Raw genomic sequence first — 13,602 nt, 5'->3', positions numbered from 1 at the left:
TACATAACTACAGTTTGTCAGCTGTTCTTTCAAATAAGAAACAAGTGAAAAGAAAAAGAAAAAAGGAGCTAGTTCAGCTCACAACTCAAACAACTATACAAGTGTTTTTATTTTCCTCAAGACAACCAACATACTTCAGTCTGCAGTTCAAGTGCTTTATATTTCTCCTCATTTTTTCACACAGAATATTTAAAAAAGAATACTCAAGGGTCAAGACTTTTAAAAATTAATCATTTTCACTGTTTTCATCAAAGACACTCTTAAGTGAAAATCACCCCCTGACCCCCCTGCCGCCCCGCCATCCCATGAGTAAATACAAGTAAATACTTTGACTAGAGTACAGTTTGGCACTTAGCACTGCCTTGATGTGGTGCTAAGGCACCAGAGGTTTAACCCACCACTGCATTTGCATCATCAGAGCAAATGTCAACACGGTGAAAAAGGCAAATGTCTTTTGTCTTAATACTAAGTAAATACTTACTTAGTAAATACTAATGGCTTAGTATTATTAAGATAAAAGTTTTAATCTCATGGACCCTCTGAGAAAGTCTTGATGATCCCCAGGGGTCTTTGGACCATACTCTGAGAACCAATGACCTAAACAGTGAGAAGGAAAACAAGCTAAATTTGAAGGCAGTTGATAAAGACTATGGAAGACTGTGGATTCTATTCAGTAGGTTCAAAGTTACATATCTGTTTGTGAAGTGTAGCATACAGACTATGCCATCGTCAAGAAAAAGAAAAAAGAAAAAAAAAAGTGTACCAGGCCCTGCTCTTTCTTTTATCCTACTAAAATTTTACTTGAAGATTCATTTCTCATCAAGTCACTTAAACACAAGCCAACTATTTGAACTCTACCAAGAGCGTTAGACATTCTAACTTTATAATCACACTTTGCTGAATTTCTTTTAAAATCAAGAGCCTAAGAGTCCAACATATCACTGGGAATGTATACTTGGAGACTTTCAAATATATAAATTCTGGAAGAACTACTTTATTCTGAATAAAATTGTTTAATCCTTTGACTACCTAGAAAACACAGCATAAACTTCTTTAAAGGCATTTCAATTTCAACTTACTGCAAACCTAAGGAGGAGGCAAGACTTTCCAACCCCAGAGTCGCCAATCAGAAGTAACTTGAATAAATAATCACTGCAAAAAAAAAAAAGAAAATCACATTAATAAAATGCATACCGCACTGTAGGCTCTACAACCAAAATATAAGCCAAGAATAATAGCTCACTTGAGGACTCCTGAAAAGCCCGTGAATGGCTTCAGAAGCCAAAACTGCAACCAAAAGCAAAAGCCCTTTTCATGAATCACTGAATAGGACACAATTCTATAAAAGTAAGACAGGCAATGCCACCCGTGATCTCTATCAGTGAACTTCTACTTCCAAGGAAAGAATGAAAGGAAATATAATTTCCTTTATTTATGAAACATAAATCTCTCCTTCAAATTCCAAGATCAGATCATTATTTCTTAGCAATCCTCCAAAGAAGGGGTTTTTATGTTCCTTTCCTAACATCTGCCTGGAATTCTACCCTTAAAAAAAAAAAAAAGAATCATTTAACTTCTGAAACCTGTATTAAAAATATTTTAGACTAGAGACACCTGGGTGGCTCAACTGGTTAGGCATCTGACTCCTGGTTTTGGCTCAGGCCATGATCTCATGGTTTGTGAGTTCGAGCCCCACTTCAGGCTCTGCACTATCAGTGCTTGGGAGTCTCCCTCTCCGTCTCTCTGCCCCTCCCCTGCTCTCTCTCAAAATAAATAAATAAACTTTAAAAAAATAAAAGTATTTTAGATGAGATTGGTAAAATCAAATGCTGCTTCTGTCAACATACTTTACCAACATTCTAAGTTTGATATTTAAAGCATTCTTCAGAAAATGCTGAAAGCTAGGTTCTATTTATGTATATGAAACTGCCAGGACTAACTAAAAAACCAGCCCCAGGGATTCCTTCACGGAGCAGGATTCCTTCCTGGACCAGATGGCCTCCATACTGCCCAGTCCCTCATATCTCCTTTCTAACTCGGACTACTTCTGTGTTCCTTTAAGAATTTCAAAAAAAAAAAAAAATCCAGAATTTGTAGATTTTTTTAAAGAAAATCTATTCATAATTTTCAGTTTTGTCCTTTGTGATTTTAAAAGATGATACTTACAAAGGGAAACAAAAGCAAAAATGAACTATTGGGACCTCATCAAAATAAAACCTTCTGCACAGCGAAGGAAACAATCAGCAAAACTAAAAGGCAACCGACAGAATGGGAAGATATTTGCAAACGATGTATCAGATAAAGGGTCAGTATCCAAAATCTACAAAGAACTTCTCAAACTCAACACCCAAAAAGCAAATAATCCAGTGAAGAAATGGGCAAAAGACATGAATAGACACTTCTCCAAAGAAGACATCCAGATGGCCAACTGACACATGAAAAACTGCTCAACATCACTCATCATCAGGGAAATACAAATCAAAAACACAATGAGATACCACCTCACACCTGTCAGAATGGCTAACATTAACAACTCAGGCAACAACAGATGTTGGTGAGGATGTGGAGAAAGAGGATCTCTTTTGCACTGCTGGTGGCAATGCAAACTGGTGCGGCCACTCTGGAAAACAGTATGGAGGTTCCTCAAAAAATTAAAAATAGAACTACCCTATGACCCAGCAATTGCACTACTAGGTATTTATCCAAAAGATACAGAAGTGCTGTTTCAAAGGGGCACACACACCCCAATGTTTATAGCAGCACTATCAACGATAGCCAAAGTATGGAAAGATCCCAAATGTCCATCGATGGATGAATGGATAAAGAGGTGGTGTATGTATGGTGGTATGTATATATATAATACACAATGGAGTATTACTGGGCAATCAATAAGAATGAAAGCTTGCCATTTGCAACTACGTGGATGGAACGAGAGGGTATTATGCTAAGCGAAATCAGTCAGTCAAAGAAAGACAAATATCATATGACTGCACTCATTTGAGGACTTTAAGAAACAAAACAGATGAACACAAGGGAAAGGAAGCAAAAATAATATAAAAACAGGGAGGGGGACAAAACATAAGAGACTCTTAAATATGGAGAACAAATGGTTACTAGAAGGGTTGTTGGAGGGGGGATGGGCTAAACGGGTAAGGGGCATTAAGAAATCTACTCCCGAAATCATTGTCGCGCTATATGCTAACATGGATGTAAATTTAAAAAATAAAATTTTAAAAAATGATACACTTAAAGTGAAACCCAAATATCACAATTTAAATTTAGATTACAATTATTTAAATGTAAGCAATATGTAAAACGTTCAGAAATGATTATCTCTGTAGATATCCATCAACTGCTACCTAGGTTTACACAGTGATTATGTATTACCTAAAATGTTTTTCTAGTTTTACCAAGTTATCATAGTACACTTATTGTCCCTAATTATATCTGAAAAAAAAAAATTAAAAAAAATCCAAAGTGCCCTACTCAGCAACAAAATAAAAATCATAGAAGGAAACAAGAAGCTCTTAAGTCATAAAGGGGATTTAAGCACAGGATGAACTAATAAATAATTAACATCCTTTCCAGTTTGAGATCCTAAAGAAAAAAGGAGGGGAAGGGAATAATGACTGTAAAATTTACCCATAATAAATAATACTGAACTGACGTTAGTACTACTGACATCCTGCTTAGACCAAATAAAATTTTTTTAAGTTTATTTATTTTTAGAGAGAGAGAGACAGAGCATGCGCACATGCGTGCACAAGCAGGGGACGGGCAGAGAGAGAGAGAGAGAGAGAGAGAGAGAGAGAGAATGAATGAATCACAAGCAGGCTCCGCACAGTCAATGCAGAGCCCAACATGGGGCTCAAAACCACAAACTGCAAGATCATGCATGACCTGAGCTGAAATCAAGAGTCGGATGCTTAACTGACTGAGCCACCCAGGCGCCCAAGACCAAATAAATTCTTAAGAATGATGAACATTAGCAATGAGTACATGTTAACAATTTACATTGCAGTTAGCAAGAATAATCACACCACTGATACTACTTTACTTAGCTTTTAACAGAAATTTAGACACAACAAATGCCCTGAAATCACCAATCTCCCAGAGCACAGTGCCAGGCATCCAGTGAACACTCAATTAACACCCCCTGAATCAGCTGTATTGGACCCTGTTACAATAAAAGACAGCACTGGGCCACAAATGTTGCCTGAATACTGTTCATTACCTTAAAGATCAACCTTCTCTATTTCAGCATAAACATAAGGCTGGAAAAAAACAAGAATGCTTCCTAAGTGTGTTACAAATTACATTATGGTTAAAAGAAATTAACAGTTAATTTTCTAAAAATCAACTTTTTCATTTATCACATTTTTTAACTTTTACAGTGTTATTTTAAAACAGTTAACTTATGAGTTTCTGATAATTTACAGTTCACAGCTATTATAAATAATATGAACAGTTGAGCACTCTTCTCTGCAATGAGCTAATCACTGGAAAAAGTAAAAACTTTTTCCAGTTTTACTAACATGACAAGAGACTTGGAGGAGAATGGCAAACAAAATCAAACTCACAAACTTCTTCCTCTTACTGAATACACATACCTGGAGAGTGCGATCAATAGCACGTTACTTGCATTGGAACATTTAAAATTGCCTACTACTGTAGTAGCTTATTTCTAAATTATTAATATACCAAATGTTCAAGAGAATTCAGAGATTCGAGACTGCTTAAAGATATTTCTCTAACTATAATTTACAAAACAGAACACAGTAAAAATGCTGACAAAAACACAAAAATCTATAACTAGAAAGCACGAGGTGACAATTCTGGTATAGAGTCAAGAACAGTTTAGCAAATGTGTTTTCATTTATTCCCCAAGAATTTGGATTTTCAGTTTACAATATAATTTTGACCAGAGTGCAAAAAAAAATAGATTATTCTAGTTCAGAAATCTATAGAGTTACAAAATCACCACATTCTTCTAAATTAGATTCTCTAATTTCAGTTCAGGTCATGACCTCATGGTCCTGAGATCAAGTCCCTGGTTCCTGGTTGGCTCCACATTGGGCGTGGGACCCTGCTTAAGATTCTCTCTCTCCCTTTGCCCCTCCCCTGCTCAGACACTCACTCTCACTCTCTCTCTCAAAAAAAAGAAAATCCATTTCCTTAATTCCCTTCATTTCACAGACATACCTGTGAGTATGAAGATAAACTAACTTACTCATCTGTATATCCAAAAATCTGGCATTGTACCTTTTACAAAGCATGTGCTAAGAGACCAGAGAACATTTTAAATTTGCATTTTTAATCAGGTCTCTTTTGTTGTGAGACACAACTAAAGAAGATCTATGGCCATCCTTGATTAACATTTTGGCAAAATCCTAGGGGTAAAAAATGGATGGGGACACGGCATGTTAAAAGGACACAGGAACCAACAGAAAGTTCTCTCACTGGCCAAGGAAGAATAACCTGAACCACAAAATAAACCATGTATTGGGTTATAGGCCAATGAATAAAATAAACAACCATGAGTTCATACTGGTATCAATTATTAAATAAATAACTGGGAGATCAATCTTCCTTATAGGAGTCCAAATAATACATGTAGAAGGAATAAGAGAAGTAGAAAATCATCAATAGATCACCACAGTAATAACTGCTGCAGGCAAAATCCAACAATGAATTCTAAAATTTGGGGGTGAAACTTTAAGGAGAAACAGGATATATACATGGCCTCAAAGTATGTCCCCTCAAATATTTATTACTGTGGTGGCTTTAACTTTGCCCACAAATTCTTCGAATACTCCTCCATCTAGAAGATGGACTTAATTCCCTTCTGTTGAGTGTGCGCTCTTCAAGACTGCTTTCTAAGAGTATGGAAAGGGAAATATAGTAACTTCACAATGGAGGAACCAGACAGACACCACCTTAACTGATTAAGGTGAATATCATCAGTAAGAAGTCACGCTGATTTCATGTACCTTCTGACACAATGTGATGAGTAGAGTACTCCGCCTCTAAGGTATCTTCTCAAAGTCCATAACCCCAGTTTAATCATGAGAAAACATCAGACAAATTAAAACTGAAGGACATTCTACAAAATATCTAATAGCACTCTTCGAAAGTGTGAAGATCATGAAAAACAGGAGACTGAGAAAAACACAGACTGAAGAAGGCTAACATGTATAACAAGTAAATACAACATGGTATCCTGGACTGGATTCTATAATAGAAAATGGACATTAAGAGAAAAACTGGAGAAACTACAATAAAAGTCTGTAGTTTAGTTAATAATGTACCAATGTTAATTTCTTTTTTTTTTATAATTTTTTTAACGTTTATTTATTTTTGAGACAGAGAGAGACAGAGCATGAACGGGGGAGGGTCAGAGAGAGAGGGAGACACAGAATCCAAAGCAGGCTCCAGGCTCTGAGCTGTTGGCTCCAGGCTCTGAGCTGTTAGCACAGAGGCCGACGCGGGGCTCGAACTCATGGACCACAAGATCATGACCTGAGCCAAAGTCAGAAGCTCAACCGACTGAGCCACCCAGGCGCCCCCAATGTTAATTTCTTAATTTTGATAAATGTACTTTGGTATGCAAGATGTTAATATTAGGGGAGGCTAAGTGAAGGATATACAGGAATTCTCTGTACTATTCTTAAAACTCTTCTATAAATATATTTCAAAACAAAAAGATTTTTAAAAAACCACAAAGTAGGGGCGCTTGGATGGCTCAGTTGGTTAAGCGTCCGGCTTCAGCTCAGATTATGATCTCAGTTTGTGAGTTCAAGGCCCACACTGGGCTCTGCTGTCAACACAAAGCCCACTTCAGATACTCTGTCTCCCCTCTGTGCCCCTCCCCTGTGCGCGCTCTCTTTCTCTCTCTCTCTCTCTCAAAAATAAACATTAAAAAATAACATAATAAAAAAATAAAAACAGGATAAATACAAAGATGGAAGGAGTAAAATATTTTTTGAAAAAACACTAAGCATGAGGACATTAGTGAAATGGGCACAGAATAACAATCTCTTTGAAAAGCTATCTCCTGGGGCACCTGGGTGGCTCAGTCGATCATGCATCCAACTTTAGCTCAGGTCATGATCTCACGGTTTGTGGGGCTGGTTTGTGGGTTTGAGCCCCGTGTCAGGCTCTCTGCTGACAGCTTGGGGCCTGGAGCCTGCTTCAGATTCTGTTTCTCCCCCTCTCTCTGTTTCTCCTGTGGTCACACTCTGTCTCTCTCTCTCTCTCAAAAATAAACATTTAAAAAAAATTTTTTTAAGAAAAAGAAAAGCTAGCTGTTATTTTTTAAACATAAGAGAGACATATTTTGTGTTTTCTCAAGTTAAATCAACAAATCAGAAATCTTGCTGGAATCTACAAAATAAAGACTTAAAAGCTGCTTTTGAGGCACAAGTATTAGAGAAAACTCTTGAACTGCTTGAACTTATATTAACATGAGCAAAGATTACATTTTAATTTAAACAGGAGATAATTCAGTGAGAAAGCAAAGACAGTTAAGGTAGACTGACAGATTAAGGCTGGATAGAAAGAGACAGATTCAGGGAAATAAACAGCCTTTTTAACGGGGCATCAAAGATAACGGTGATTGAAAAAAAAATTCTTTCACTATCTCCTGTAAGTCAATTCATGGTCTACTTCAGCAATATTGGAAATTCTCTATTTCCATTATTTATGATCTGAATATAATCTTGATACCTCTGCCATTTTTGCATGCAAGCACTAACAGATAATTTTCTGTATTTTTAAAAAAGTCCCTATCGTGAGAACATGATTATACTTTAAACAAGTTACAAACTTTGGTTCAAAATTCTACTTAGGTAAAGTGGTTTCCTTCTCATGAAGTTACCACACTGTACATAAAATGCGTAGTAAGGGATGAATCCACTTATGTCTGAATCTAAAATGCCACTGGGAGGGGTGCCTGGGTGGCTCAGCTGGTTAAGCTTATGTCATGATCTTGCCATTCCCAAGTTCCAGCCCCGAGTCAGGCTCTGTGCTGACAGCTCAAAGCCCAGAGCCTGCTTCAGTTTCGGTGTCTCCCTCTCTCTCTGCCCCACCCCCACTCATGCTCTCTCTGTCTCTGAAAAATAAATAAACATTAATAATAAAAATAAAATAAAATAAAATGCTACTGGGAATTCTAAAACCTGTAGAGACTGTTTATGTGAAACACTTGTGAAAAGATTACATTTTGTTTAGTATAATTCATTTCCCACTTTTGTTTTTAAAAAATGTTCACATACATAAAAGATTTGGGAGAAAATGGACACTTCTAAATTTTAGGATTACAACTGATATCTTCTTTACTTTTTTCACAGTCTGCAATAAATACATATTACTCTTATAACAAAAAACAAATTATTTGAGAGGAAGAAAAGTTTTAACGAGAGGTTTTTTCCAAAGACTTAACACCTCTGCAAGTTCATCCAGCATTACTACCATAACATAAATGATTTCTAAATAGGTAGAGCAGAGTCAAGATAGCACTGGCACATTCCCAATATAGCCACAAGTATATGAAGTCAATTTTTTGGATTAAATAAGAATAAACATTTTTCTTGTATGAAATAAAATTTAGATTACCAAACATAGGTCATATGTAAGAGAAAGCTGACTGACATTAACCCAACTTTCAATATTCCACCCTCTGGAAACATACCAAGGAAGAAAAGACAAAAGCAAAACAATTGGCTATAATATAAAGTCGTTTTTATCCACACAGTACTCCCAAAATACAAACTTCATGTCACCTATATCTTAGAAAAGGCCTACTATTTTTAAAAGTTAAGTGGAAAGTAAATGTGTTTTTCATCCAGAGCAAATTCCCTTGCATGAAAGGAATGTTATTCTACCTTTTTTTATAAATGTCATACTTGAAAATAACCTAAGCTCACATAAAAAATTTAAAACAAAATTAGGACTATGATATTATGACACAGTGGCCAAATTTTAATTCACTATTAAACTATACACTGTTCTATTAGACTCTAGGGTAAGGAATGATTAATAAAAACTTGGGCTGCAGTTAACTGTGTCTGACATCAACTTTTCTTCTTCACTTTTTTTTTTTTAATGTTTTATTTTTGAGAGAGAGAGAGCGCACGCGCGCACACGCACGCTTGAGCAGGGAAGGGGGAGGACAGAATCTGAAGCAGGCTCTGTGCTGACAGCAGAGAGCTCCATGTGGGACTAGAACCCAAGAACTGTGAGATCATGACCTGAGCCGAAGTCGGACGTTGAACAAACTGAACCACCCAGGTGCTCCCCTTCACTCATTTTAAGTATGCTCCACAGAAAACAATTCAAAATTGACCATCAGGCTGGAGAAAAGAGGTAAAAACTTTTAGTTCCTTCACATATTTCCATTGTTTGAATTTTATAAAGCACATATTACTTTGAAGACTAAACTACATAAAAAACAAAACAGGGGCACCAGGGTCCGACTCTTGTTTTCAGCTGGATCATGATCTCATAGTCTGGGAATTCAAGCCCTGCACTGGGTTCTGCACTGACAGTGCGTTGTCTGCTTAGGACTCTTTCTTTCTCTCTCTCTCTCAATAAATAAACAAACAAACTTAAAAACAATAAAAAATAAATTTTCAGCTATGGACAAAAGCACTGTCAAAGTAATCATCAAGTATCTCAGAGTACAACAGTCTTTCTTCCAAATTTAACGAAATACCCAAGCAATTTTTTAAAAATTGTCCCCATGAGCTATTCATAAAAGTACACGTTTTTCTTTGATATTTAGAGACAATAAATTAATTTTCCAGGTTCCATTTCAGCTCAGTTTAGAAGTGTTCCAAAAATTCAAAGTTGGAATTCTGAAAATGAAGGAAACTTTGGTAGCTCTAAACAAAGCGGCAAGTCATACAAGAGGACAAAAAAAGTAGATAGGTCTTACAACCTATGTAACCAGTATTTGCTGAAAAATATGCCAGGGAGGAGATGTAAATATCCTCTACTTCTTTTACCTTTCAAAGCCTGCACGGGTTTTAGAGCTGGAACGACCTGTATTTGAATTCAAGCTCCACCCTCTACCTTAGGTTTCTTGTCAGATTTAGAAAAAAATGCCTCTAAAACCTGTAGCACAGTATCTGGCACATTACAGAAGCACAATAAGTGGCAATTATTATTTTTCCTTCCTCCCTCCAAACCGCTAGGTAACCTGACGAAAACCTTTAAGAGCTTTGACAAAAACTTTAAAGCTATTTATCCAAACCCTCTGTTCAGATGATGGTGACAAAATACCACAGGAATTTACTAGTATAATCTAAAATAAAGGTTTAAAAATTACCAACTAACAGTTATAAGTACTATGATCACACCAGTCACAACTCCCAAAGCCTAGCATAGTAACATGGCCTGCAGCAAGGGTGCCCTCTCCAGCAAAAGAAAGGCAGTTCTCTGCTCCACTTGCTTTACTCACAGAAACACATCCATGACTTCCAAGGCCCCAAGTATAAATATTCAAGAATAGTCATGAGGGTAGAAAAACTGAGAATGGATACAGTAATTGACTTCAAGCCTAAGGAAGCTTTAAATACCAACCCAAGATGTGAAAGAGAAAGTCAAAGACCATAATATGTACCTCGTAACATGTATTTCACAAACCTTTAACATTTTTAAAAAGACCTCTCTAATCATAAATTTTAAAAGACACTGACCACAAAAATGTTAGTCGCCTAATTAACTGGCTCAAATTTTAAATTTCTAGAGTTAACCACACACAGTAAGTTGGAAACCGCATACTAGGACTGTGAAATCACAGGCCCTTGAGTTAAAATTCCAATTCTGCTGCTTATTGAATGCCCTTAGGCAAGCCATTAAACTCTCCTCTGCCTTTGTTTCCACATCTATAAACCTAGGACACTATTTCTTCACAGGACTGAAGGAAAGAATGTACATAAATAAAATTTCTGGCTATTGATGACAACTCAAATTGTTAGCTCTTGACTACATCCCAAGACTAGCATCAAGGGTTCTGGAGAGTCCTCCTCAGTACTCTGTTACTCTCCAGCTAAATAAAACATAAGTAAAACTTCCTGTTAATGATAGAAATCATAAGCCCTTTCTCTAAATCTTCTGTATCACCTATTCTGCCATGCTATTTTTTAAAAGTATCACAAGATTTAATCTGTGATAATACTGTGATACCAATTATACTTGTTTGAGCATGAGCCATTTTTTTTTTTTTTAAAGTTAACTTATTTATTTTGTGAAAGTGAAAAGCATGGATTGGGGAGGGGAAGAGAGAGAGAATCCCAAGGAGGCTCCATGCCACCAGCACAGAGCCTGACACACAGCCTCCATCCCACGAAGAGATCATGACCAGAGCCGAGATCAAGAGCGGGACACTTAACTGATGCTTAACCTACTGAGCCACCCAGGTGCCCCCATGAGTCATCTTCTTAACAAATTGGTATGCACCTGCGAGCAGAGTCCATCTTTCACAATCAAACCCCCCCCCCCCCATCCCCTGCCCCAACTCCTAGCATATTCTAACTAATGACAGAGAAAGGGCTGGCTGTTTTCTTTACCAAGCTTTCTTGTAAGGTTGAAATTACCCTTGTGTGTGTGTGCATGCATATACACACACACACACACATAGGTATGCATTTACTAGAAGATTTTTTTTAAATTTGTATTAAGAAAATTGTTAAAGTAGACAAAAACAGACTAATTGGGTGATGAGTAATCATGTGTGAGAAAAGCTTTAAAACTGAAACCACTGGCCATTTATAGTCTAATATCCCTTATTAGAATATACATGTCAAATAACATCTCTATAGCACTGTACAGTTTACTCTTGAGACTCAGAACTGAGGTGGTACTAATCACATTTTATAGAGAAAGAAACAGGCTAAAAACGCATAAATGACTTGCAGAGGTAAGTGTCAATCTGAACTTAAACCTAGGGTTTGTAACTCCAAATGCTGTTTTTTATCACACCATATTCCTTCAGTGATGTATTTTACATACTCAGATGATAAAAACCTTAAGTTAAGTCATACATATAAAACCTATCAGAAGGAGTCAAACGATTATGAACTAGTACACAGGACCTGACCAAATACAAAGTAAAGTGTGATTCACTGCTTAAATTAACTTAGAACATTTGTGTTGGTAGAAAATAAGTCAGCTTGGCTCAAAAAAGCATGGTAAATTTTACAATTCAGACTTCATTAGCTTTAGTAAGTGATGAATCCAATTGGTCTTTATGAAGACAGGTGCTAGCCACCAATCTACAAATAAAACACTAAATGATTATCCAGTGTGTATTTCACAAAGTTGCTTCAAATGTCCTTTTATAAACCTAGCTATTCGACTATTTGTATAAGTTTCATCAAACACTTAAGACTATATCACACTTGGCTAGGCATTATCCTAACTATATCCTTTACTGAGGTAGTAAAGATACTACAGAAATGATCTATTGTTCTTAATGCAAACACTAATGTTCTGTGAACTTCATGTGCCTGTTTCAAGGCTCTTGGGAACAACTCATATTAGTAATTCAATGAGAAACAGAAAGGTAGCATTTTAAAAAAAAGAGAAGAAAAGCACAGAATAGTTCACGAAAATAAAGCATACCCAAATAAATCTCACATTTTAAAGCTAATTAGCTCAATACCAGACTTTAAATTAAACTGAGTATAAACAGCATGCACTTTTATGCAAAATGTTGTAAGTATGTATGCACAAAGGGAGCATGTCCACAGATTTCATCAAATGCTCCTAGGGGTACATGACCATAATAAATGGGTTAAGAAAAACTGCTTTATATTTACCCAAAGAATACAAGAACACTAATTCAAAGGGATACATGTACACCTATGTTTATAGCAACACTATTTACCAGAACCAAGATATGAAAGCAGCCCAGTGTCCATCGATTGATCCATGGACAAAAAAGATGTGGGGTGTGTGTGTGTATATACACAACGGAATATTATTCAGACATAAAAAAGAATGAAATCTTCCCATTTGCAACAACATGGATGGAGCTAAAGCATATGATGCTAAGGGAAGTAAGTCAGAGAAAGACAAATACCTTACTTCACTCATATTTGAAATGTAAGAAACAAAACAAAAGGGGAAAAAAATGAGAAACAAATCAAGAAACAGGCTCTCAGTTATTGAGAACTGATGGTTACCAGAGAGGAGGGTGATGGAGCGTGGCTTAAATAAGCATGGGGATTAAGGAGTGAATTTGTGGTGATGAGCACCAGGTGATGTATGGAAGTGCTGAACTGTTGCAGGTGTAATTGTACACCTGAAACTAATATAACAATATATGTTAACTGGAATTAAAAAACAAAACAAAAAAAGAATAACTGCCCTAAATCAAGTTATTGGAAAATATCTATAGGCAGAGTGAAAAAAACAAAGAATAATTCCATTTAAGTACTATTGTTATTCAAAGGAAATATATTCAGACAAGTTGAATCTATCACTGTTCATAGAAAACTTCAATTACATAATTTATGTAATTGCTCACTAGTTTGAAGCACAGACTGCAAAAAAAATGCCCCCGAAGCCAGGTGGCTGGCACATAGTAAGCACTCGTTA

General features: G+C 36.4%; 1 protein-coding gene across 1 annotated transcript in view; it reads right to left on the bottom strand.

The window, feature by feature from the left end:
- Positions 1–13,602, bottom strand: part of RAB1A (RAB1A, member RAS oncogene family) — a 30,402-nt gene that overhangs the window by 11,209 nt on the left and 5,591 nt on the right. The window contains exon 2 of the mRNA XM_060604526.3: positions 1,080–1,152. Coding sequence (XP_060460509.1) covers positions 1,080–1,152 — 73 coding nt within the window. The remainder of the gene's footprint in view (positions 1–1,079; positions 1,153–13,602) is intronic.

Source organism: Panthera onca, chromosome A3 (assembly GCF_046562875.1).
Source record: "Panthera onca isolate mPanOnc1 chromosome A3, mPanOnc1 haplotype 2, whole genome shotgun sequence".
Classification (NCBI taxonomy): domain Eukaryota; kingdom Metazoa; phylum Chordata; class Mammalia; order Carnivora; family Felidae; genus Panthera; species Panthera onca.
Note: the sequence above shows the minus strand (reverse complement) of the source record. Positions and strands in the feature narration are given on the sequence as shown.